This window comes from Hyperolius riggenbachi, chromosome 3 (assembly GCF_040937935.1).
Source record: "Hyperolius riggenbachi isolate aHypRig1 chromosome 3, aHypRig1.pri, whole genome shotgun sequence".
Taxonomy (NCBI): Eukaryota; Metazoa; Chordata; class Amphibia; order Anura; family Hyperoliidae; genus Hyperolius; species Hyperolius riggenbachi.
The window spans coordinates 90,171,081-90,196,916 of NC_090648.1; the positions used below are offsets into that span (position 1 = coordinate 90,171,081).

The window sequence follows — 25,836 nt, forward strand, 5'->3', positions numbered from 1 at the left end:
GCGATTCCGCCTTCTAACAGTCTCCCGAGCGGCAACCGCCCCTCACTAACAGGAGATGCGCATGCAGCGTGTGCGCGATCTCCTGCACTGCGAGCGCCAAGGATTTTACGCAGTTAGACGATCCTGGGGCTGCCGCCGTGGCCACGCTCATCGGTGTGATGCGGTCAGCAAGCAGTTAAAGTAAATCAGAGATGAAGCACCTTCATGTATTTTACCATGTATATCAATGGGAACATTAGCGAAAACACCTACCCTGCTCTCTGTTTCATCCTTCATTGTTCAGTCTGCTTCATCCAAGATGGCGCCGTGTTCAGTCGCCTCGGCCACAGGGCTCCGGCCTTTTTCTTCTTTTCTCGCCTAACCCCTCGCCATGCGCCCACCCGCCCTCCTAGACCCACCTGGGGAGGATACGGGGACCTCGGGTGCGCTTCGGCTGGCGGATCAGAGGTCGGACGCTTCCAGCCCACGTGTCCTGCCCGCCAAGGTCCAGGCCGCCGCTGTTGTACTGCCAATCAGCGGATCAGTGCTCTGGGCTGTACGGGGCCTTGCCAGGGACCAGGTCGTGCCTATTGAGGGAAACACAGCTGTTCCTCTGACGCACAGCCAACCAAGGCCACGGGGAGCCTCAGCCATGGAGACCCAGATGCCGCACAGAGAAAAGCCTCAGCCAGGGACTGTCCACTGCCGCTGTCCCAGAATGGCAGTTCTACCTGCTGTAGGTAGGCTACCATGCAGCCACAGAGGAGATGATGCTTCCCCCCTCCCAGTGGAGCTGGCTGCTGTGTCTGGGCATCGGTGTCCTGCCACCACCAAAGGCAAACGCCCCTGGCCTGTCCACCACTGCTGCCCAGTCAGGGTGGCCCCGGCCCCACATCCACCACTGCTGCCCACCAAAGGTGCCCCCTGGCCTCACAGGGCCCCCGCTGTGTCTGCACCCTCATTACCCAGCCGTGCGGACTTGTAATCTGGAGCGGGCAACCTGGTCCGAGTGAACTCTGCTGTCCGCCTCCATCATGATGCCTCTCAGCTTTCTCAGTTTCTTTCTCTCTACTTTCGTGGACAAATCGGTAGCACCTGTCTTGTTGGTAGCGTGTCGCTGTGTAGCGTCCAGTGCTGAAGATGGCAGCGCTCATATTAGTTCTCAGGCTGCTCCTCAAGTCCCACTCTTTTCTGTTCCTGCTATCAGTGTATGCTTTGCTATGTTTGTATTACGTTAACTGTACGTGTATGCTGTAATGCTCTCTGTTTGTTTTTTATTTTTGCTTTTATTGTTTATATGTATGTACCATGCTTAACTGTATGTGATGCTGCACTCTGCTTAATTGTACGCACAAGCTGTAATGTTGTCCTATGTATGCTTGTCTCATGTCTATGTATGTGCCATGCTTAACTGTATGCTATTTCTTGTTTCTTCACCAACGACCCTGTATGCGCCAAAACCAATTCCGGGTACAATTCACCGTTGTACTTGGCGATAATAAATTCTGATTCTGATTCTAATCAGCCCTGATAAAATCCACAACTTAGCATTCAGTCTGGCTTTACTCAGGAATCATTATAGCTGAGTCTGTGTTCTCTGATGTCTTTTCAAGCCCAAGGCTGCCCCCTTGTGTCTGTGCTATAATGACTCAGCTATAATAATTCCTGAGCAAAGCCAGACTGAACGCTCAGTCGGGGATTTTATCAGGGCTGATTAGAAGAATGCTGAACAATGAAGAATTAAGCAGAGAGCAGGGTAGATGTTTTTGCCAATGTTCCCACTGATATATATGGTAAAATACATGAGTGTGTTTCATCTCTGGGTTACTCTAAATCTCAGTTACTCTGAAATGCCTTCCTACATTACTTATGCTGTATCTGACTTGCCTTCAAACTGCGTTGTACCTTGTGCAAGACTTGAACTGGTTTAAACCCTGTGCAAGACAATCCTGAAACATTTTTTTTATGCCGCGACTAATCCTTGATATCAAAGGGGTGAATCTTCCCTAGATCCTGTTGGGGATAAATGGTCTTAACAAGCTGCATTATGACTACAATATCACATGCTTTTAGTCAGTGTGATATTTAGCCATGCCCACTCACGGCTGGAAATAACTAATATTAACAAAGTGGGCAGCAACTGAGCTCAGCTGAAAACCAACATAACTTAGGAGGGAGGTGCCACAAAAGTCATTAAACCCTTAAAAACAGTTTAAAGGTAACACATTGTTTAGGGTAAAACATGGTGGTTTATTTAGAAAGAAATAAACAAAAGGGAACACATTTGACATTTCATGGAAGTGAACATGTTTCCTCAGGTCAGTAAATAGTGTCTTAGGGCAAGTATCGCATGGCTTGGAGCACCTATGATACTCATTATGTTCACAGGCACTCCAAGCAAGAAAATACTCCAAATAATTTTGACAGTACTTTTTAGCCTACTCTTTGGTACTCTTTCAATTTTCAGTGCTGAAAGCGATTTTAAAAAGATGAAAAATTATTTCTTAGGAGAAAAAGGGAATTGAATAAGGGTCTTCACAGCTTCTGTACAGTATATATACTCCCCTTTAGACTTCATTAAAATGCCCAGGGGAGTAAATATACGTACCCTCGCTGCCACCACCGCTGTCCGCACTCCCGCTCACTTGTGCGCTCGTTCACATTGCTGTCCGCTCGCCGGGAGATCAATGAATCGGAAAGCAATTCCCATTCATTAATCTAAGTCCCCGTAGCAATGATCGGCGGCTTCTATGAGAAGCTGCGCAATCATTCTAATAAGTAAAAGTTTGCCATCCTCAGTACACTTCCTGTAAGCGTACATATTTTGCTTACAGGACTCATTAAAAAAAATGACTGAGGCCATCTTGTGGCCAAATAGTAAAACTACATCTAAAAGCATTTTTTTAAATGCAAAGACCTATTTTTTTACATTTTAAATTAACCCCTTACCTTCCACACTCCCAAATAGTTACCAACATTTGTTTTTTGTAAAAATAAATAAATAAAATAAAATAAAAATTACAATAAAAAATACATAAATAGTTTTCTTAGGGACTGAACTTTTTTAATATGTATGCCAAGAGGGTATATTACTGATACTTTATAAATGATGGGCTTGTTATTAGTGATGGACGCAAAACTGAAAAAAATGTATCTTTATTTCCAAATAAAATATTGGCTCCAGACATTGTGATAGAGACATAATTTAAAATGTGCAATAACCGGTACAAATGGGCAAATAAATTACGTGGATTTTAATGATGGTAGCATGCATTATTTAAAAACTATAATGGCTGAAAACTGAAAAATAAGTATTTTTTTCCAATGTTTTCTTATTTTCCCATTAAAAACCACTTAGAATAAAATAATTCAGGGCATAATGTACCACACAAAGAAAGCCTAATTAGTGATGAAAAAAACAAGGTAATGTTCATTTCATTGTAATAAGTAGAGATAAAGTTATTGCCAAATGAATGGAAGGAGAGCTGAAAGGTGAAAATTGCTCGGATGCTTAAGGGGTAAAACCCCTCAGTTGTGAAGTGGTTTTAAATTAGATTTTCTTAAAAACTGCAAGGTCTGAAAAACTGCCAAGGTAAAAAAAAAAAGGTTTGACTTGCTCCAACTATTCTTCTTTACATACCCTATCATACACCAATTTGGAGTTTAAATCACTTATGGGGGCTTTGCTATGAACCGTTAGGCCCCATTCACACTTAGAAACGCAAAACGCTGGCGATTTTTGCCAGCGTTTTGCAGGAGTGATTTTTCCACGTGAACACTGCGGCAATTTTGCCGCGATCGCGTTTAGCTCTTCTATAGCACTGAAACGCAATCGCCGGGAAATCGCCTGAAAATGGTGTTTGCGTCTCGCGTTTTTGGCCGTTTTTGGGTGATTTACGCCGATTAGCGGGCCCGTTCATTACACTAGCGCTTTTAAAAAGTGCTAGCGTTTGAGTGTTTTGCTGAAATTGCGGCAAAATGCTCTAGTGTGAATGGGCCCTGAAAGTGGGTGCCATTGACTTCAATGCAATTTTTTAAAAGTTCATCCAAAATCAGCCACCAACTTCACATAAATGTAAAATTTAAATTTCAAGCAAAATTCGACAGAAATTTCCTGGAAAAAATTGGAAAGCAAAATCGTCCCGATTTTTGTAAGAAATTTAAATTCTTTCTTGTGCATCCCTACTGTGAAATGGAAAGTAATATGCAATAATTCTAAAGTATAAAGCTTTTACATACACATCTGTGAGCAGCTTGCACGTTTTGTTTTTAGCATAGTATGCTACATTATACATTTTATTGACTTACCTGTTTCCTGTTTATATGTTTCTAGTTGTTCAGTGAATTCGGTGACTGAAATAAAAGAAGAGAAGAAAGAGAATTAATGTTTTAAAGTTTCTCAAAACATAATGCCATTAAACCCAATGGGACTTCAAGTAGTAAACAACAGGGAGCCCAAAATGAATAAAGAAGCAGCACACCACTGGCTGCAAAGATGCATGTGGTGTAAAACAGAAGCACTACATGTTACGGACATGCAGGTCCTTAATCAGGCACATACTTTTAATAAGTTATTTGCCTGATGAAGGACCTGCGTGCCGTAACATGTAATGCTTCTGTTTCACAATACATGCATCTTTGCAGCCAGTGGTGTGCCGCCTCTTTATTCAATTTGGGCTGATTCAGAGACCGTGGGAGCAATCCGGTCAAGGCTTGGCACCGGCAAATCTCAGGACGCAGTATACCTGGGCAACTGCTTCCTTGGAACCTTGCTTTTGTTGAGCATGGCGATAAAGACTTCCCAAAACATAAAGCATGACAAGAGCACTAAGCATTTAAGCACTAATATCATTCCTCTGCCACTTGTCTCCCTTGACTCATGGTTTGTACCTTGTGCAAGACTTGACCTGGTTTAAACCTTGTGCAAGAGAATCCTGAAGAAATAGTTTTTATGCCTCGACTAATCCTTGATATCAAAGGGGTGATTCTACCCTAGATCCTGTTGAGGATAAATGGTCTTGACAAGCTGCCATTTATGACCACAATAACACATGCTTTTAGTCAGTGTGATATTTAGCCATGCCCACTCAAGGTTGGAGATAACTAATATTAACAAAGTAGGCAGCAACTGAGCTCAACTTAAAACCAAAATAACTTAGGAGGGAGGTGCCACAAAAGTCATAAAACACTTAAAAATAGTGATGTTGCAGGTGATGATGTGTTGCTTGTCACTATGGATGTGGAGAGCCTCTACACCTCCATCCCTCATGATGGAGGTGTGGAGGCTATAGACTGGTTCATTATGACTAGGCTAGATGTTACCAATGAACAAAGGCACTTTATGATTCAGCTGCTAGAGGTGGTATTGAGATATAACTATTTTTCTTTTGCAGGAAAATTTTACGTACAGAGACGTGGGACGGCCATGGGGTCAAATGTGGCCCCCTCCTATGCTAATCTTTATATGGCCCTCTACGAAGAGGCCTTTGTCTATAATCACTCTTTGTTCCACCAGCACGCTTTGTGCTGGTGGAGATTTATAGACGATATTTTCTGCATTTGGAGGGGGCCGCATTCGGCCCTAATGGATTTTGTGTCTGAACTGCATCTTTTGTGTCCGTACATTAGACTGACTGTGCATAGTGACGTTGGGAGTATCCCCTTTCTAGATACCTTGGTTTCTTTGGTGGATGGCTGTATTTCCACAGACCTATTTGTTAAAAGCACAGACCGTAATTCGGTCTTACATTATAGGAGCTTCCACCCTAGGAGCACTAAGGATAGTATACCCCGCAGTCAACTCTCTAGAGTTTCCACTATAGTCAGTGATACTACAATGAGGGAGACACGCAAGAATGAGATGATAAAAAAGTTCAGGGCTCGTGGGTATCCTGACAGCACATTTGGGCCATATGTTAACAATAAACCCAAGTTTCAGTCAGCCCGCATTCCCTTTGTTTCCACTTATAGTGCATATAGTGATTCCATCTCACGATCCATCCGTAGACATTGGCACATATTGAGAAATGGCCTTCCATCAGTTCCTGAGTTCCGTTACCCCCCCTCATGTCCTTCAAGAGGGCACCCACCATTAGAGATAAAATTAGTGGGAGGAGGAGGGTCCCGTATGAGGATAGGGGATAAATCTAATATACGTAATCCCAATTGTGAGTTGACAGTAGCTGACCATTTCCATAAATGTAGGCATTCGGTGTCTCAGTTAAGGGTGACTGCCATCGATGGGGTACCAGTGACGTGGAGGGGGGGCAGTAGAGATCAGGCCCTCTCTCGGAAGGAGGCCTTTTGGATCAGAAGATTGGGGACTTTGGGAGCTGGAGGGTTGAACAGAGATTATGATCTTAGTTTTTGTATTTGAGTTTTGGCTAGGGATCTGGAGTGTAACATGTTGCATTTTCATATAAATTCATATGTCTCTTTTTTATGTATACTTTTAATGTTTACCTAGGGAGGGATCTGATGGATACACTTTTGCCTGTATTTTTCTTTCATTTTTTTACGTTTTTTGCAGACTTTACCTTGCTTCATGGAGCACATGGTGATTCCCATCGGGGGAGATTCTGTCATCACCCTTCAGCTGATCTCATATAAGTGTCATTTTCTCTGGATTTGGGCAGGTGAGTTGGCATCGACATGTGAACATGTTGCACAACACACCTTACCGATGCGTTATGGCATATGCAGCCTCGCCATATGGTTATGGCGATGCTGGCATCTTTATTTTATGTTTACATTTTTGTCACGCTTTTGTGACGTCGGATAGGCGTCAGGCGGCGGTAGCTTTACCATATGGAAGATAGACATCTAATACGCCATGACGTTTGAACGTCATTTTGTGGCGTTTATGTGGCGTGTGTCACGCGTCAATCTTCCTCCTCGTGTTTTTCATGTAGGCGTTTGGACGACCTTTTTGCGGCGGTTTTTACGCATTGGTTTACGCCTGTACGTCTGTTTTTTGCCGCGGTTTTTACGCGTTAGTTCACGCTTGTACGTTTGTTTTGCAGGTGTTTGGACTTTTTCTTGGCGTTTTTGTACGCGTTTGACTATGCTTGCATATCTTTGCGGCGTCTTTATCGCCGCTTGTTTATGGCTCACGCGGAGGAGGTGACGCGGTTACGCCATTGGTAACGTCACTTCCTGACACTTGGAGATTGGCTGCGGGTGTGGATGGGGTGACTTCCGGGTGAGGATACGTGCTGTGTTTGACTAGTGTTGGGCGAACAGTGTTCGCCACTGTTCGGGTTCTGCAGAACATCACCCTGTTCGGGTGATGTTCGAGTTCGGCCGAACACTAAGAGCGCATGGCCGAACGTTCCCCGCACGTTCGGCTAGCGCTGTGATTGGCCGAACGGGTCACGTGGTTCGGGCCCGAACGCGCTCTGATTGGCCGAACGGTCACGTGGTTCGGGTAAATAAATACCCAAACCACGTCATATCTCCGCCATTTGTCTGTGGGTTTAGCTTTGGGTAGGCAGGCAGGGTAGTTCGCTCTCCAGCCACGCTAGCCAGGGTCCCCCCCAGTCATTGTGTGTCGCTGCTGGGAACAGTAGTACACCGCTCGCTCAGCCACACTATATATAGCATTGTTTACTGCCACTGTGTACCTCGCTCAGCCACGCTATATATATAGCATTGTGTTTTCTGACACTCTGTGTACACGGCTTAGCCTGACTAATATAGCATTGTGTGTACTGCCACTGTGCACCTCGCTCAGCCACGCTATATATAGCATTGTGTGTACTGCCACTGTGCACCTCGCTCAGCCACGCTATATATAGCATTGTGTGTACTGCCACTGTGCACCTCGCTCAGCCACGCTATATATATAGCATTGTGTTTTCTGACACTCTGTGTACACGGCTTAGCCTGACTAATATAGCATTGTGTGTACTGCCACTGTGCACCTCGCTCAGCCACGCTATATATAGCATTGTGTGTACTGCCACTGTGCACCTCGCTCAGCCACGCTATATATAGCATTGTGTGTACTGCCACTGTGCACCTCGCTCAGCCACGCTATATATAGCATTGTGTGTACTGCCACTGTGCACCTCGCTCAGCCACGCTATATATATAGCATTGTGTTTTCTGACACTCTGTGTACACGGCTTAGCCTGACTAATATAGCATTGTGTGTACTGCCACTGTGCACCTCGCTCAGCCACGCTATATATAGCATTGTGTGTACTGCCACTGTGCACCTCGCTCAGCCACGCTATATATAGCATTGTGTGTACTGCCACTGTGCACCTCGCTCAGCCACGCTATATATAGCATTGTGTGTACTGCCACTGTGCACCTCGCTCAGCCACGCTATATATATATAGCATTGTGTTTTCTGACACTCTGTGTACACGGCTTAGCCTGACTAATATAGCATTGTGTGTACTGCCACTGTGCACCTCGCTCAGCCACGCTATATATAGCATTGTGTGTACTGCCACTGTGCACCTCGCTCAGCCACGCTATATATAGCATTGTGTGTACTGCCACTGTGCACCTCGCTCAGCCACGCTATATATAGCATTGTGTGTACTGCCACTGTGCACCTCGCTCAGCCACGCTATATATATATAGCATTGTGTTTTCTGACACTCTGTGTACACGGCTTAGCCTGACTAATATAGCATTGTGTGTACTGCCACTGTGCACCTCGCTCAGCCACGCTATATATAGCATTGTGTGTACTGCCACTGTGCACCTCGCTCAGCCACGCTATATATAGCATTGTGTGTACTGCCACTGTGCACCTCGCTCAGCCACGCTATATATAGCATTGTGTGTACTGCCACTGTGCACCTCGCTCAGCCACGCTATATATATAGCATTGTGTTTTCTGACACTCTGTGTACACGGCTTAGCCTGACTAATATAGCATTGTGTGTACTGCCACTGTGCACCTCGCTCAGCCACGCTATATATAGCATTGTGTGTACTGCCACTGTGCACCTCGCTCAGCCACGCTATATATAGCATTGTGTGTACTGCCACTGTGCACCTCGCTCAGCCACGCTATATATAGCATTGTGTGTACTGCCACTGTGCACCTCGCTCAGCCACGCTATATATATAGCATTGTGTTTTCTGACACTCTATGTACACGGCTTAGCCTGACTAATATAGCATTGTGTGTACTGCCACTGTGCACCTCGCTCAGCCACGCTATATATAGCATTGTGTGTACTGCCACTGTGCACCTCGCTCAGCCACACTATATATAGCATTGTGTGTACTGCCACTGTGCACCTCGCTCAGCCACGCTATATATAGCATTGTGTGTACTGCCACTGTGCACCTCGCTCAGCCACGCTATATATATAGCATTGTGTTTTCTGACACTCTGTGTACACGGCTTAGCCTGACTAATATAGCATTGTGTGTACTGCCACTGTGCACCTCGCTCAGCCACGCTATATATAGCATTGTGTGTACTGCCACTGTGCACCTCGCTCAGCCACGCTATATATAGCATTGTGTTTACTGCCACTCTGTGTACACCGCTCAGCCAGACTATATACCGTTGTTTACTGACACTCTGTGTACACCGCTCAGCCAGACTATATACCATTGTTTACTGACACTCTGTGTACACGGCTTAGCCTGACTAATATAGCATTGTGTGTACTGCCACTGTGCACCTCGCTCAGCCACGCTATATATAGCATTGTGTTTTCTGACACTCTGTGTACACGGCTTAGCCAGACTATATAGCATTGTGTGTACTGCCACTCTGTGTACACCGCTCAGCCAGACTATATAGCATTGTGTTTACTTCCACTCTGTGTCTGCTGGGCCTGGGAACAGTAGTACACCGCTCACCCGCCACTGTATAGCATTGTGCTCTGTGTCGCTGCTGGGAATAGTGGTACTGTATAGCATTTCTGTACTGCCACTGTACTGCTGCCAGTCAGCGTGTACTGTAAGGATAAGTGAAATGAGGAAGAAATCCGGTGAAAGAGGAAGGGGCAAGGGAAGAGGTGTTTCCCCTGACGGTTCACGTACAGGCCACAGGGGAGCACCCAAGAAAACCCACTCAATACCGCCCATGTTGTCCAGGACAACAACCCTCACAAATCCAAAAGAACAGGACCAGATAATTACTTGGATGACCTCTCAAGCGTCCAGCAGTGGGTTAAGCAGCACCAGCACATCACGCACGAGGTCCGAGTCCTCAGCCAGTTACAAGGAGCCAGTGGGCACAAAGCTGACACAACCGGCAGCGACACCACGCACACAACTGCCAGATAACCAGTCCTATGAATTACCTCAGGACACAATGGGGTATTCGCAGGAGCTATTCCCAGCCCAACAAACTTCCACCTATGAAAGGTCAATGGAGGAACAGCCAGAAATGTTGTGCCCGGATTCACAACCATTAACTGTGGGAAATGCACCGCGCACTGAAATACAAGGCGAGTCCGAGGAGGACTCGGAAACCCAAATCCCAGAGCAAGTTGGGCAGGAGGGGTTGCAATTGCAGGAGGTCGGCCGACAAGATCTGGAAGACGACGTTGGAGTGAGCTGCGCAGAGGTTGTTCTGGGGAGCTCTACTCCACGGCGGCGGCCCCCCACAATGACATATGACGAGTTTGAGGAGATGGAAGAGGAGGGTATGGACAATGTGGACAGAGACCCAGATTTTATTTGTGAACGAGAACATCGCCGTCGTAGCAGCAGCACAGATGAGTCTGTTGAAGAACCCACTGCTGCACGAGTTCGCCTTGTGCCACAAGGTAGGCGGCGCGCAATTTCAGGCACCACAAGCGTGGAAGTTAGAGTGAGAGGCAAAAGAGGAGGAAACAGAAATCGCCAGCAAGGAGGCAGGTGCTCCAAAGTCTGGGCTTTCTTTGAAGACTGCACTGAGGATGTTACCATGGCGATTTGCAAGGTGTGCAAGACTCGCCTGAGCAGGGGGAAAAGTATTAACAACCTCTCCACCACCAGCATGAGCCGCCACATGCTATCCAAACATCCCACTCTGTGGGCAAACGCGGCAGGACAGGGTTCCAGCAACACTGCCTCCCTTGGGTTCACCAGACTCACCACCAGACCCGCCTCAGCAGCAGCAGTAGCCCAGCCATTGCGTGGTTCACAACATTCACAAACATCAGACGACGCTGACACTGTCACTTTCCGGAGTAGTGCTCTTGAGGTCTCCCAGTGTTCATCAAACACAACAACCAACAGCCCTTCCGTGTGCAGCGCTACGGTTCAGTTGTCTGTGTCGGAGATGTTTGAGCGCAAGAGGAAATTGCCAGCAAATGACCCCCGGGCCGTGGCAGTAACAGCCAGCATAGCCAAGCTTCTGGCCTGCGAAATGCTGCCATATCGAGTGGTGGAGACAAACAGCTTCAAGGGCATGATGTCAGTGGCCATCCCACGTTACGTGGTTCCCAGCCGCTACCACTTTGCGCGCTCTGCAGTGCCTGAGTTGCATGAGCACGTGGTCAGCAAAATAACCCGAAGCTTGAAGAATGCCGTTGCCTGCAAGGTTCACCTCACCACTGACACTTGGACGAGTGCGTTCGGCCAGGGTCGATACATCTCCCTTACCGCGCACTGGGTGAACCTTGTGGAGCCTGGCAGCGATTCCTCACCTGCTACGGCGCGGGTGTTGCCCATGCCGCAAACAGCTGCACCGCCGTCCCTCCCACTGGATAACAACAGCAGCACCTACCTCTCTGACTCCTTCTCCTCCAACGCATCTCAAAGCTGTACCTCATCCGGAAACGCTAACCCAGCAGCAGTAGGATCGTGGAAGCAGTGCAGCACAGCTGTTGGCATGCGTCAGCAAGCGTTGCTGAAGCTGATCTGCCTTGGGGATAAGCAGCACACAGGGGAGGAAATTTGGAAGGGAATAAAGGAACAGACGGATTTGTGGCTGGCACCGCTGGACTTGAAACCGGGCATGGTTGTGTGTGATAATGGGAGTAATCTCATTCGCGCTTTAAGGTTGGCTAAGCTGACACACATCCCTTGCCTGGCGCACGTGATGAACCTAGTAGTTCAGCGGTTCCTGAGGACATACCCAGGCGTGGCCGATCTTCTGTTGAAGGTGCGTCGAGTGGCCAAACATTGTAGAAATTCCAGTACTGCTTCGGGGGCACTCGCCAAGATGCAGGAGCGCTTCAATCTCCCCCACCATCGCTTGCTGTGTGATGTCCCTACGCGCTGGAATTCTACGCTGCACATGCTAGCACGCTTTTGTGAGCAGAAGAGTGCAGTGGTCCAGTACATGACGGCGCAGTACCGAGGCGCATCCGGACAGCTGCCAAGCTTCTGTGGATCCGATTGGGCCAACATGTTGGACCTCTGCCAAGTCCTCCAAAATTTTGAGCAATCCACGTTGCTTGTGAGCAGTGACAACTCTTCAGTCAGCATTACCATACCACTGCTGTGTTTACTGAAGAGGTCAATGTTGAAAATCAAGGAAACAGCTGTCATGATGCAACTGGGGGAATCTGAAGGAGAAAACGATCAGCGTGATGGTACCAACATCAGGCCATCCGCCTCAGGGAACGCTGGCCCCAGCAGCTATGACGAAGAAGAGGAGGAGGAACAGCTGGAGTTGGAGCAGGAATTTCATGCCACCACTGACGAGGGCCAGAGCGGTGCACGTTGGACTTCCACAATTCAACGCGAATGGTCAGCAGAAGCAGACCAGGAGGAAGGTGACGACTATGATGCATCACAACAACTATCACAACGCTCACAAGAGGATGATGAGGATTCTGGTAGGACTCTGGCACACATGGCTCAATTCATGCTAGACTGCATTGAACGTGACCCACGCATTGTGCGCATTCTGGACAAAACCAATTACTGGGTTTATACCCTTCTGGATCCACGGTACAAACACAATGTTCCAAAACTGCTTGAAGAAAGAGTCAGACAGGTCAAAATGGAAGAATACCAGCAGGCCCTTGTGGAGACTTTAGAGAGGAGATTGACATCCTCCCCCTCCTCTAGCTAGTTGTACGCAGACAGACTGACTTCCGCAAACCCAGGACGACCAGGAGGGCAGCAAACAACGCAAGCCGCAGCTAGTGCCCAAAAGGGAACGGTATCGGCAGTGTCCTTGGAGTGGGAAAATTTTCTGACACCCATGCAGCAGCAGCCCACTGAACAGCAAGCGTGCAGATCCACCTCCAACACCGATCGCCTGGAGAAGATGGTCAAGGACTACATGTCAGATGACGTAGCTGTGTCGAACAATCCATCTGCACCCTTCAACTATTGGGTATCGAAGCTAGACACCTGGCACGAACTGGCAATGTACGCAATAGAGGTGCTGGCTTGCCCGGCAGCCAGCGTTATGTCGGAACGTTGTTTCAGTGCTGCCGGAGGCATCATCACAGATCGGCGTATCCGCCTCTCCACAGAAAATGCAGACCGTCTGACTCAAATTAAAATGAATCAATCCTGGATTGGAAATGACTACGCAACACTCCAGGACCCCAACCAAGTAACATGACCAATGAACATCTGGGATGGTGTAGCATTTTCGGTCCCTGTTTATTGAACCTCTCATCTGTATTACATTTATGACTGCATGGCGGCAAAAAGCATTGCTGCTATATCCGCACGCTTTTTGTCCTCATGCAAGGCCTAGGTTGTTGTGTCTCAAAAACCGTGGCCTTCTCCTCCTGCGCCTGCTCCTGTTCCATCACGTCTGCTGCTGCTGGGTTAGCGTTGCCGCGTGGTCCCTGTTTATTGAACCACTTATCTTTATTACATTTATGACTGCATGGCGGTACAAAGCATGCTATCCGCACGCTTCTTGCCCTCATGCAAGGCCTGGGTTGTTGTGTCTCACAAAGCGTGGCCTTCTCCTCCTGCGCCTGCTCCTGTTCCATCACGTCTGCTGCTGCTGGGTTAGCGTTGCCGCGTGGTCCCTGTTTATTGAACCACTTATCTTTATTACATTTATGACTGCATGGCGGTACAAAGCATGCTATCCGCACGCTTCTTGCCCTCATGCAAGGCCTGGGTTGTTGTGTCTCACAAAGCGTGGCCTTCTCCTCCTGCGCCTCCTCCTGTTCCATCACGTCTGCTGCTGCTGGGTTAGCGTTGCCGCGTGGTCCCTGTTTATTGAACCACTTATCTTTATTACATTTATGACTGCATGGCGGTACAAAGCATGCTATCCGCACGCTTCTTGTCCTCATGCAAGGCCTGGGTTGTTGTGTCTCACAAAGCGTGGCCTTCTCCTCCTGCGCCTCCTCCTGTTCCATCACGTCTGCTGCTGCTGGGTTAGCGTTGCCGCGTGGTCCCTGTTTATTGAACCACTTATCTTTATTACATTTATGACTGCATGGCGGTACCTCATGCAAGGCCTGGGTTGTTGTGTCTCACAAAGCGTGGCCTTCTCCTCCTGTTCCATCACGTCTGCTGCTGCTGGGTTAGCGTTGCCGCGTGGTCCCTGTTTATTGAACCACTTATCTTTATTACATTTATGACTGCATGGCGGTACCTCATGCAAGGCCTGGGTTGTTGTGTCTCACAAAGCGTGGCCTTCTCCTCCTGCGCCTCCTCCTGTTCCATCACGTCTGCTGCTGCTGGGTTAGCGTTGCCGCGTGGTCCCTGTTTATTGAACCACTTATCTTTATTACATTTATGACTGCATGGCGGTACAAAGCATGCTATCCGCACGCTTCTTGTCCTCATGCAAGGCCTGGGTTGTTGTGTCTCACAAAGCGTGGCCTTCTCCTCCTGCGCCACCCTCCTCCTGTTCCATCACGTGTGCTGCTGCTGGGTTAGCGTTACCGGTCCCTTTTCCTGGAACCTCTTATATGTATTACATTTATGACTGCTTGCCGACAAAAAGCATGTTACCTGTGCAAAGAAAACAGACATTTCCCGCATTTAAAAGACAGTTTTCCCTTTGAAACTTTAAAATCGATTTTCTCAAAAACTATAACCTCTTTTTGCTAAAAAAATTTTTCCTCTTGTACCCACTCCCAAGGTGCACATACCCTGTAAATTTGGGGTATGTAGCATGTAAGGAGGCTTTACAAAGCACAAAAGTTCGGGTCCCCATTGACTTCCATTATGTTCGGAGTTCGGGTCGAACACCCGAACATCGCGGCCATGTTCGGCCTGTTCGGCCCGAACCCGAACATCTAGATGTTCGCCCAACACTATGTTTGACACACATGGAGCGTGTCTTTTTGCATTAATATGGTGAGTCTGTGTATTTTACCTCATGCCTGTTTTGCATATTAGACCAGTAGTTTTCCATCAGGTCCGTCTCCGGGCTATTTAAGGGTGTATGGGATCACATGTTTATATGGCACTTAGCAGTTGAAGAAGGGTTTATCCCGAAACAGCAGTCTGTCCTGCTGCCTTTTATCTTTCAATAAAGAGCATAATACATTTGAGCGGTGCCGGTCCTCCTTCTTGTGAACATACTGAGTACTCCCCAGGAGGCACTGGGGTGCTTTTGGACCAGGCACGCTCCAGCTGTTGGCATATCGGTGCTGCTTCCCTTCTGCATTTATTTATATACAGGAATATACATCTCTCCAGTTGTTGTCCATCATCTAATATGCATTGTCAAAGTTCCTTTAATAAAACAAGTCCATATCAATATAGCAACTTTTCTGCTGTAGATTTTATCCTTCATCAATAATTATCTCGATATTGTACAGTGTACGGTGCACACAAATATAGCTTTATCTTTGAAAATGGTATATAGAGTTCTATTCTTGTATAAAGAACTTTAAGTAGATATATTTTAATCAAAGAAAGCTGGGTAGTTGTAGTTGTATATAAAAAATACCATTAAAAAAGTTATTTAAAAACTTAACCACTTCACCACTGAGGGGTTTTACCCCTTGAACACCAGAGCAATTTTCACCTTTCAGCGCTCCATCCATTCATTCGTCTATAACTTTATTATTACTTATCGCAATGAAATGAACTATATCTTGTTTTTTTCGACACCAATTAGGCTTTCTTTAGGTGGGACATTATGCCAAAAATTATTTTGTTCTTAATGTGTTTTAATGGGAAAATAGGAAAAAATGTTGGAAAAAATATTATTTTTCAGTTTTCGGCCATTATAGTTTTTAAATAATGCATGCTACTGTAATTAAAACCCATGAAATGTATTTGCCCATTTGTCCCGGTTATAAAACTGTTTAAATTATGTCCCTATCACAATGTTTGGCGCTATATTTTATTTGGAAACAAAGGTGCATTTTTTTCAGTTTTGCGTCCATCCCTAATTACAAGCCCGTAGTTTACAAAGTAACAGTGTTATACCCTCTTGACATAAATATTTAAAAAGTTCAGTCCCTAAGGTAACTATTTTGTTTATTTTTTTATTGTATTTTTTTTAAATAACAAAAAAAAATATTAAGGAGTGTGGGAGGTAATAAATTAATTTATTGTGTAATACAATGTACTTGTATGTGTAAAATACTTTAGGGTGTAGTTTTGAGTCTTTTTTTACATGCGACCTGTAAGCATCCTGAAGGACGCTTACAGGAAGCAGTAGGAGGCTGGGAGAATCACAATGATCGCGCTGATTCTAATAGAAACAGCGGATCATTGCGGGGGCTTAGATCAACGAACGGAATCGATTTTCCCGTTCATTGATCTCCGGGCGAGCGGGTGGCGGCGTGCACGAGCGGCGGGTGCGCGCGCACGAGCGGCAGGAGCGCGCACGAGCGGCAGGAGCGCGGAAGGTACGGATTTGTCCGTCCCTGGGGGTTAAAGGATAGAACTTATGACCCAAGTGGTGTTCTTTGACATCTTTCTAGATCAGATACTCCTAACTGGAGTGAGGTAAAAGAAAATATAACACGTATGATCTTATCCTATTCGAAACATATAGTATGTTCTTTGGTACCCGTATTTTCTGCCGTAATATAAGATGCACCCAGGTTTAGAGGTCGCAAACCAGGAAAAATATATATATATACTAAACCTGGTGCGTCCATATTCCAGGAGCGTCTTATACATGTTCTCCCCCAAATGGTGTCCGCCTGTGTCCCCAATGTCCCCTCCTGTGTCCCTTATGTGCCCTCTTGTGTCCATTATATGTTCTCCTGTGTGACTTTATGTGTTCTCCTGAATCCTTTATGTGTTCTCCTGTGTCTCTTTATGTGTTCTCCTGTGTCTCTTTATGAGTTCTCCTGCATCTCTTTATGTGTTCTCCTGCGTCTCTTTATGTGTTCTCCTGTGTCTCTTTATGTGTTCTCCTGTGTCTCTTTATGAGTTCTCCTGTGTGTACCTGTGTCCCTTTATGTGTCCCACATGTGTGTGCCTGTGTCCCATTATGTGTCCCATATGTGTGTGCCTGTGTCCCTTTATGTGTCCCATATGTGTGTACCTGTGTCCCTTTATGTGTCCCATATGTGTGTACCTGTGTCCCTTTATGTGTCCCACATGTGTGTACCTGTGTCCCTTTATGTGTCCCATATGTGTGTACCTGTGTCCCTTTATGTGTCCCATATGTGTGTACCTGTGTCCCTTTATGTGTCCCACATGTGTATCCCTGTGTACCTTATATGTGTCCCATATATGTGTACCTGTGTTCCTTTATGTGTCCCATATGTGTGTACCTGTGTCCCTTTATGTGTCCCACATGTGTGTACCTGTGTCCCTTTATGTGTCCCATATGTGTGTACCTGTGTCCCTTTATGTGTCCCATATGTGTGTACCTGTGTCCCTTTATGTGTCCCATATGTGTGTACCTGTGTCTCTTTATGCAACCTCCTGTGTCCCATATGTGTGTCCCTGTGTCCCTTATTTGTGTCCCATATGTGTGTACCTGTGTCTCTTTATGCAACCTCCTGTGTCCCATATGTGTGTCCCTGTGTCCCTTATTTGTGTCCCATATGTGTGTACCTGTGTCTCTTTATGCAACCTCCTGTGTCCCATATGTGTGTCCCTGTGTCCCTTTATGTGTCCCATATGTGTGTACCTGTGTCTCTTTATGCGACCTGCTGTGTCTCATACCTGTGTCCCTTTATGTGTCCCATATGTGTGTACCTGTGTCCCTTTATTTGTCCCATATGTGTGTACCTGTGTCTCTTTATGTGATCTCCTGTGTCCCATATGTGTGTACCTGTGTCCCTTATATGTGTCCCATATGTGTGTACCTGTGTCCCTCTATGTGTCCCATATGTGTCTACCTGTGTCCCTTTATGTGTCCCATATGTGTGTACCTGTGTCCCTTTATGTGTCCTCCTGTGTCCCATATGTGTGTGCACGTGTCCCTTTATGTATCCCTTTATGTGTGCTCCTGTGTCGCCATTCCCTGGTGCCAAGTGGGTGGTCGCTCTCTCCCCCGTGTCTCTGATGCCCCTGCACAAGTATATCGTAGTGTTCAGGCAGCCGGATCACATATTACATGGCCGCCGCCTGGAACTGCCTCCTGTGTAATGCTGCTGGTGGCTTTTATCCCCGTGTGCCCGCTCGTTCTATTGCGTCTCCGCTCCACCATTTGCCAATGTGAAATATCGGGCAACTGCTTCCCTATCGCCGCAAGGATTTGCAGACCTGTCTCCTGTGCACGGCTGGCTTTATTGAAAGGTTCGTACTGATTGCGTCATCAGTACGAGCCTTTCAATAGAGCCTTTTTCTCCCCATTTTTGGGGGAGAAAAAGTGAGTCTTATACGGCAGAAAATACAGTACATCATGAATTAATGGGGATTTCTGAACGCCCCCCTGTGGTCACAGCTTGTACTGTCTTGATCTCATGCTTTATTGTTTAATCGCATGGCCTATTGTTTTGGTTTTGTATGCATAACAAAAAGCCATCTGTTTTAATACATGCTAAATTATATGAATGCAAACTTATTTACCTTAATATTTAGGTCTGTTATTGATCAACTCATTAATTAATAACTCTATGATCACTATACATGATTAACCTCCTTGGCGGTAACCCCGAACGTAGTTCGGGGTAAGCCGCGCAGGAGGTTTTCTCCGGCCCTGCTGGGCCGATTTGTTTACATTTTTTTTTGCTGGACGCAGCTAGCACTTTGCTAGCTGTGTCAGCACACCGATCGCCGCCGCCCCGCGCTCGATCGCCGCTATCCGTCGCGCCGTGCGCCCCCCCTCCCCAGACCCAGTGCGCTGCCTGGCCAATCAGTGCTGAGGGGTGGTTAGGGACTCCCAATGTCGTCCCGACGTTGGTGACGTCGGTGACGTCATCCCGCCCCATCGCCATGGCGACGGGGGAAGCCCTCCAGGAATGAAGCGGGCGGGGGGATGCCGCTGAGCAGCGGCTATCATGTAGCGAGCCCTGGGCTCGCTACATAATATAATAAAAAAAATTAAAAAAAACTGATGCGCTGCATCCTGGCGGATTTTTTTATACCGCCAGGGGGGTTAATATATCAGCATATAGAAGGTTTAGCTTCTGCGGTGCATATGATTGGCCTTGCATAAGCTCATTTCATTGCAGCAAGAACTGAGTAAAGTCAGAACATTTCTCCAGCATTATCTTAATATAAACATAACCTTGTACAGGGAACAGACAGCTTACTGCAGAAAATGACACTAAGGATTACTCTTACCAACAATCTAACCCTGATTAAAGAATAACTCTGCTTATAATCATAAAATCTTGAAATTCACTCAAATCTGAAAAACATTTTAAAACATATGTAATCAACTTAAAGCAAGATGGAGATCATAATTTCTCTGCATTAATATGAGATTTTCTGACACCACTATTCTTCTTAAAATACCCTAATATACACCAATTTGGAATTTAAAGCTTTCAATTCTTGTCTGCTTATCCCTACTGGGAAATGGAAATGAATGCTCAATAGTTCTTAAGTCTGAAGATTTTTTCATACACTTTTGTGAGCAGCTAGTGATGGCCCAAACAGTTAGCCGGTGGACAGAGTACATGCTAAAAACACCAGTTTGCAGGGTATGTTAAGGTGGACAGTAGGAACAAGAGGAACTTTTTTTTTTTCTAAAAGACTTTGTAGTTTTGAAGAAAATTGATTTTAAAGTTAGGATAGAAAAAAATGTATATATTTAAATGGTGTTAAATGACAGATAATGTATCAATATATTGGTAGAGTAAATTTACACCCTACACCACAATTGGGATCATACTCTAGAAGACCCTATTGGACAGACCAGGCCTCTTTCTCCTCTTCTATTTCTTAGTCTGTTTCTTCTTTTTTCCTTTCTTTTCTTATTAACTGCTTAACTACATGGGTATAAGTATCCTTTATAAGGATAGTAAAATAGAGGTATAAGGTGGGCTGATAGGGATTGGAGATATCTATAATGTTGAATTTTCTGGAAATAGTTTCCTATTTCATATATCTGTAGAGGTAGCCAGGGGTTCAACTGACAAGCCTTCAGTCTAATGGTTATTTTACATACGAAGATACCTATGTCATTTCTAAATCATGTATTGTATCTATTTAATAGGATGGAGCAGCTAAGGCTGCGGAGGCTTATTTGGATTGATGGTATTTGATACATTACTATTTTATAATGTCTTGTGAAATATATTTCTTTGTACGTATAAAGTTGGTGGAAATAAAGAATCCATATATTCCTTGGAAAAAAAAGTATAAATATCGAAAGAGCAGTGAATTTCATGACGGGGTTTCCAGGGGGCCAGTACCTGTGGAAAATGTGACAACACTTTGGCCAGGGATCGCTATACAGCCGCAATATGGCTTTATAGGGATCCCTCTCAACTTTTTTTGGGACCATTAACATTTTTCTGTTCAAAGTGTGGGAGATAAAAAAAAAAGACGTGGGGTCCCCCCTTTAAACCCTTGTCCCCATTCAGACTGGAATAGCCAAAATGCGGAGCCCTGGCCGTTTGGGCCTTCACACCCTTCCTGGTTAATTAGGTATTGCTCAGGATACGAAGCCCCAAGCAGCCTGGGTTCCGCATTCTTGCTATCTCAGCCTGCATGCGGCACAAGCGGTTAAAGCGGCTAATTTTTTTTATTTTCCACACTCTGAGCATATATATATATATATATATATATATATATATATATATATATATATATATATATATATATATATATATATATATATACACACACATGTTGATAAATTTAAATATAGACTTTTTTCCTCTAAACTTAACATCAATTTTCCTGTTGTTTCTACTGTTCTCCTTAAGCTACTCAAGCTTTAATATTAACTTCTAAAGTCGGCGCCCATTAAAATGTCTTGAAAAATAGCGTTCAAAAAAAGTGTTTGCGCAAAATATGTATTTTTGGCTATGGAGCTCACCACGAACGGTTGGTTCGCAAATTTTCGCAGTAAATTCGCAAAAATTGGATGTTTGTCCATTACTATGAGCAGCTTGTAAGTTTTTTGTTTTTTTTCATAGTATGCTAAAGTACCGTATACATTTAATAGACTTACTTGTTTCCTGTTTATATGTTTCTAGTTGTGCAGTGAATTCAGTGACTGAAATTAAAAAAAAAGAAGAGAATGAATGTTTTGAAATTTGTCACAACATAATACCATTCAACCCGCGAGACTTCAAATAGTAACCAATTGGCAGCGTGGCAATAATGACTGCCCACAACCTAAAACATGGCCTGTGCACTAAGCATTACGCATTAAGCACTAAAGTCCTCCCTCTACTACTTATATCCCCTGACTCATTGCACTTCCAAGCCTTTGTCATCCAACCAATCAATGCAGACCTGAATACATCACTGCACATGACTGCATGCAATGACCAATTAGCAGCCTCCTAAGTATACTGGCATCCATGGCAGTGACATCCAATGTACTTAGCACTTTACATAATCATGCCCTCTTAGTCCTCCGGCTAGTGAATGGGTACATAAATAATGTAGCATCTGAGATTTCTCATATGCCTATGCAGTCACACAAAAACACATTAAAGCGAACCAGAGACGAAGCACCCTCAAATATTTCACAATATATATAAGTGGGAACATTAGAGAAAACACCTACCCTGCTCTCTGTTTCATCCTTCACTGCTCAGCCTGCCTGTTATCAGCCCTGATAAAATACCTCACTTTGCATTCAGTTTGGCTTTGCTCAGGAATCATTATAGCTGAGTCTGTCTTCTCTGATGTCTTTTCAAGCCCAAGCCCGCCCCTCCTGGCTTTGCTATAATGACTCAGCTATAATGAATCCTGAGCAAAGCCAGACTGAATGCTCAGATGGGGATTTTTATCAGGGCTGATAAGAAGCAGGCTGAGCAGTGAAGGATGAAGCAGAGAGCAGGGCAGGTGTTTTCTCTAATGTTCCCACTGATATATATATATGGTAAAATACATGAGGGTGCTTCATCTCTGGTTCACTTTAAGCTAAAACAAGGCTGTCGCCCTCAACCCCATCCTGCAAGACTCAGCCACCACTAGCAGTCGTACGTGATGATACTGCTAGACAACATACATACACAGATTTCTGTACCAAGGGAGTTCTGCCCCATCTATGGCAATTATGACAATTTTATGCACTATTGTCGAGCTGCACACACTCAGGCTGGCATTCACGTATACTGGGTCAGCCACAGGCTTTAGGTCTAAGCAGTGGAGAATGAAACAGAGAGCAGGGTTGGTGTTTTCTCTAATGTTCCTATATACAATATATATATTGTAAAATACATGAGGGTGCTTCGTCTCTGTTTCACTTTAAGGCTACCTTCACACATTGGACTAACCCATATGTTAGCGCGTGAAGGGGAAAGTGAATGTGCACAAACCTTTACTATTATGCCTGCAAACCTGTACGTGTGCTAACCCGTGCGCTAGTCTTATCACGGCCATGATAGCATTTATCACGGCTTTGTGAATCAAGCCCATTGTGTGGTGCGATCGTCCTGCGGCTGTGCCACTTGCGCAGTACCCTGCGGAAGACTGCAGCAACAGGGTAATATATACACAGGTCTGCTCCCCTTGCGCTCAGTGACGTGCTCCCTGCTGGACAGGTATAACATCACTGAATAACTGTTGCTCTGCGCATGTGTGCTCCACCACAACTGCAATTGTCAATTCAGCTATATAGCCATTGACTTGCATTGCTGCATAACCTACTCTCTCCTCTGTCTATAAACTAACCAAAATGGCTCTCAGCATCTCTGATCCATTGACAGCCAGTCTGTACTATGCAAAATTCACTAAATAATATCTACAGTAACTCAACCACATACAGTAAAACTGATACCACTGCCCTAAAGCGAGAACATCACCCTAAATAGTGCAGCCATCAAGGAAAGGCAGGGTCACTCATAAGGTATCCAGTGTTCACAATTCAGTCTGAAGTTTTTGAAGTTCTTATGTGTGAGTAGTTAGCACATTTGGTTTTTTGCCTGAAACAATACCGTGTACACTTTCGCGATTTTCTTGTCTCCTGTTCATAATATACAGTATTTTTCAGAGATAGACTGAAGTGACACTGAAGAACAAAATAAATAAACTTATGATACAATGAATTGTATGTGTAGTACGGATAATTAATTGAACATTAGTAGCAAAAAAAAGTATTATATTTTTACTTTCAGGTAAATAGCTTTTTTGTATAACGTTGCATCATTCTCTAATATTTGCAATTTACAAACTACACTCTGCATTTTAAGCTATGAAACAGAGCAGAGCTAATGACCCTTTGAACTTCTCTGCAGTAAAATCTTATCTGAAGTTGTCTTTCATTGTTTCTTTAACCTCCTTAGCGGTAACCCCGTGCTGGGCTCGGGGTAAGCTGCTACGGAGGATTGCTCAGGCCTCGCTGGGCCGATTTGCATAATTTTTTTTTCATACACGTAGCTAGCACTTTGCTAGCTGCGTGTTACCTTCGATTGCCGCCGCACCGCGCCGATTCGCCGCTACCTGCCGCATTAGAGGGTGCCCCCCCCCCCCGAAACCCCGTGCGCTGCCTAGCCAATCAGTGCCATGCAGCGCTGAAGGGTGGATCGGGACGCCATGGCGACGGGGGAAGCCCTAAAGGAAATCCCGTTCAGAACGGGATTTCCTGATGGGCCTGATCGTCGGAGGCGATCGGAGGGGGTGGGGGGATGCCGCTGCTCAGCGGCTATCATGTAGCTAGCTAGCTACAAATAGTGCTGCCTCCCTGGCAGATTTAATTGACTGCCAGGGAGGTTAATGTATAAGTGCTTCAGAAAATAGCATTGCTTTCTGACTAAATTAGTTGGAGAGCTCAGAGAAGCTCTTTTGCATAGATAACAAGTGAAGTTTCCTAATTCTTCCTGTTACTGGAAACAATATGAGACTCTGTGCTGCTAATGTTCTATTTCTTAGTTATGTACTACACATGCAATTCATTATATCATCCGTTTATTTTCATAAGTTTATTTTGACTTCAGATTCCCTTTAAGATGTAATGTTGCCCTAGGCAAGGTAGAAGATTTGGGGACCCCTTTTGGTGTTTTCGGTAAGCTGAAGTAGAGAAAGTTCAGAGAAGGTGGCAGGTGGGCCCTTGACATCCACTAGGCCCCAGGCAGCTGCCCAAGTTGCCTGGTGGATGATCCTGCTCTGGTATTAATACAAAATAATAAGGAGAAAATAAGTCCTATACTGTTTTAAAGTTAGGGACTTATTTGAATTTGCATGCTTTTTATGGTCCACCAAAATCACGTTCGTCAGACATCTAATGTATTTCAAAGGCTTCATATTTTTTGCAGTTTTTGAAGAATTTTGGAATTTTCTCAGCTTTAAAATCGCCCAGCAGGTCTGCTTTTTGTTTATGTGTAATGTGTGGTTTGTGTTTGGGCAAGTCAATAGCACTGCAAAAAAAAAAAAATGCATAAAATGCATGAATTTGAAGTTACTTATCTTTTTTTCATGTACAGTAACTTCATTGGTATGCATGGAAAGACAGCAAAAGAAAAATTGTATGGAAACCTGCATAACAATTGCAAAAATGTGCCCGAAAGTTAATTGACAACATATCTGAAACATTGCAAATGCAAATTAAGGCATAAGGGAAAATCACATGTAGAATTTGCACTGACAATTGTGAACGGCCCCTCAGTCACAACTTAGGAGTGCATTTTAACAGCGGCAACCCAAAAACACTTCAATGAAAACATATATTAATACCATGCCCCTTCACCTGCACAACACTTTAATTCAATTTAAAGTGCTCCAACACTGCTCTCTAATATCAGCACTGCCAAATGACACATGTTTTTATCCTTACCCAGCTGCAGTTTCTCAGTAGAGTCAATGACAATGGATGAAATTTAGCTCCCACCCAGCTGTCTGCCTGATTTAAAGGTCTCCTACTTTGCTTTTTTACAGAATGTAGTAGGTCAGAAATTCAATGACTCAAAGTTTGTCCTACCCTGTCCTTGGTCATGTACTGAATTTAGAAGGTGAAAAGTAGTTAAGTTTCCTGCCCGGCAGAGTCTGCTCTCATATTAGCAGATTCTTCTGTACAACATAAAGTCATAAATTGCCCTGCATTCTGCAACCAATACCCTCTTGGTGGACGGTACCATCCATGTAACCATAAGATACCTTATTCAGAGTCAGCACTCCTTTTTATAAATTGTGTAGCTTTATTGATTCAAAATCAAGCCAATGTTAACGTTTCAAGAGAACTATGGGTCTAAAACTCAGCCCTGCCCCTTATTAAAGAAGTGAATGGGGAGTAAATGGGGTGGGGAAGAAGAGGGAATGGGAGGGTAATAGGTGAGAGGGAACATTGCCCCATCCTGTCTGTGTATTTGACCTTAACAGATTATGGGGACCAGGGGGAACAAGAAGAGAATTGGACAATACATAGAGGTATGTGGATCCAACTTGAACATACCTCTGTGCTTAGGTAGCTTTGCCTTAGTTCATGTACATTTTAATTTTGAGTTAATAAGAGGCAGTCTTGGACTGCCA

At 45.0% G+C, this 25,836-nt stretch overlaps 1 protein-coding gene across 1 annotated transcript in view; it reads right to left on the bottom strand.

Moving 5' to 3' along the window:
• Window positions 1-25,836, bottom strand: part of LOC137561043 (C-type lectin domain family 4 member G-like) — a 59,340-nt gene that overhangs the window by 25,470 nt on the left and 8,034 nt on the right. The window contains exons 3-4 of the mRNA XM_068272263.1: window positions 21,371-21,415; window positions 4,288-4,332 (exon numbers count right to left, since the gene is read on the bottom strand). Coding sequence (XP_068128364.1) covers window positions 4,288-4,332; window positions 21,371-21,415 — 90 coding nt within the window. The remainder of the gene's footprint in view (window positions 1-4,287; window positions 4,333-21,370; window positions 21,416-25,836) is intronic.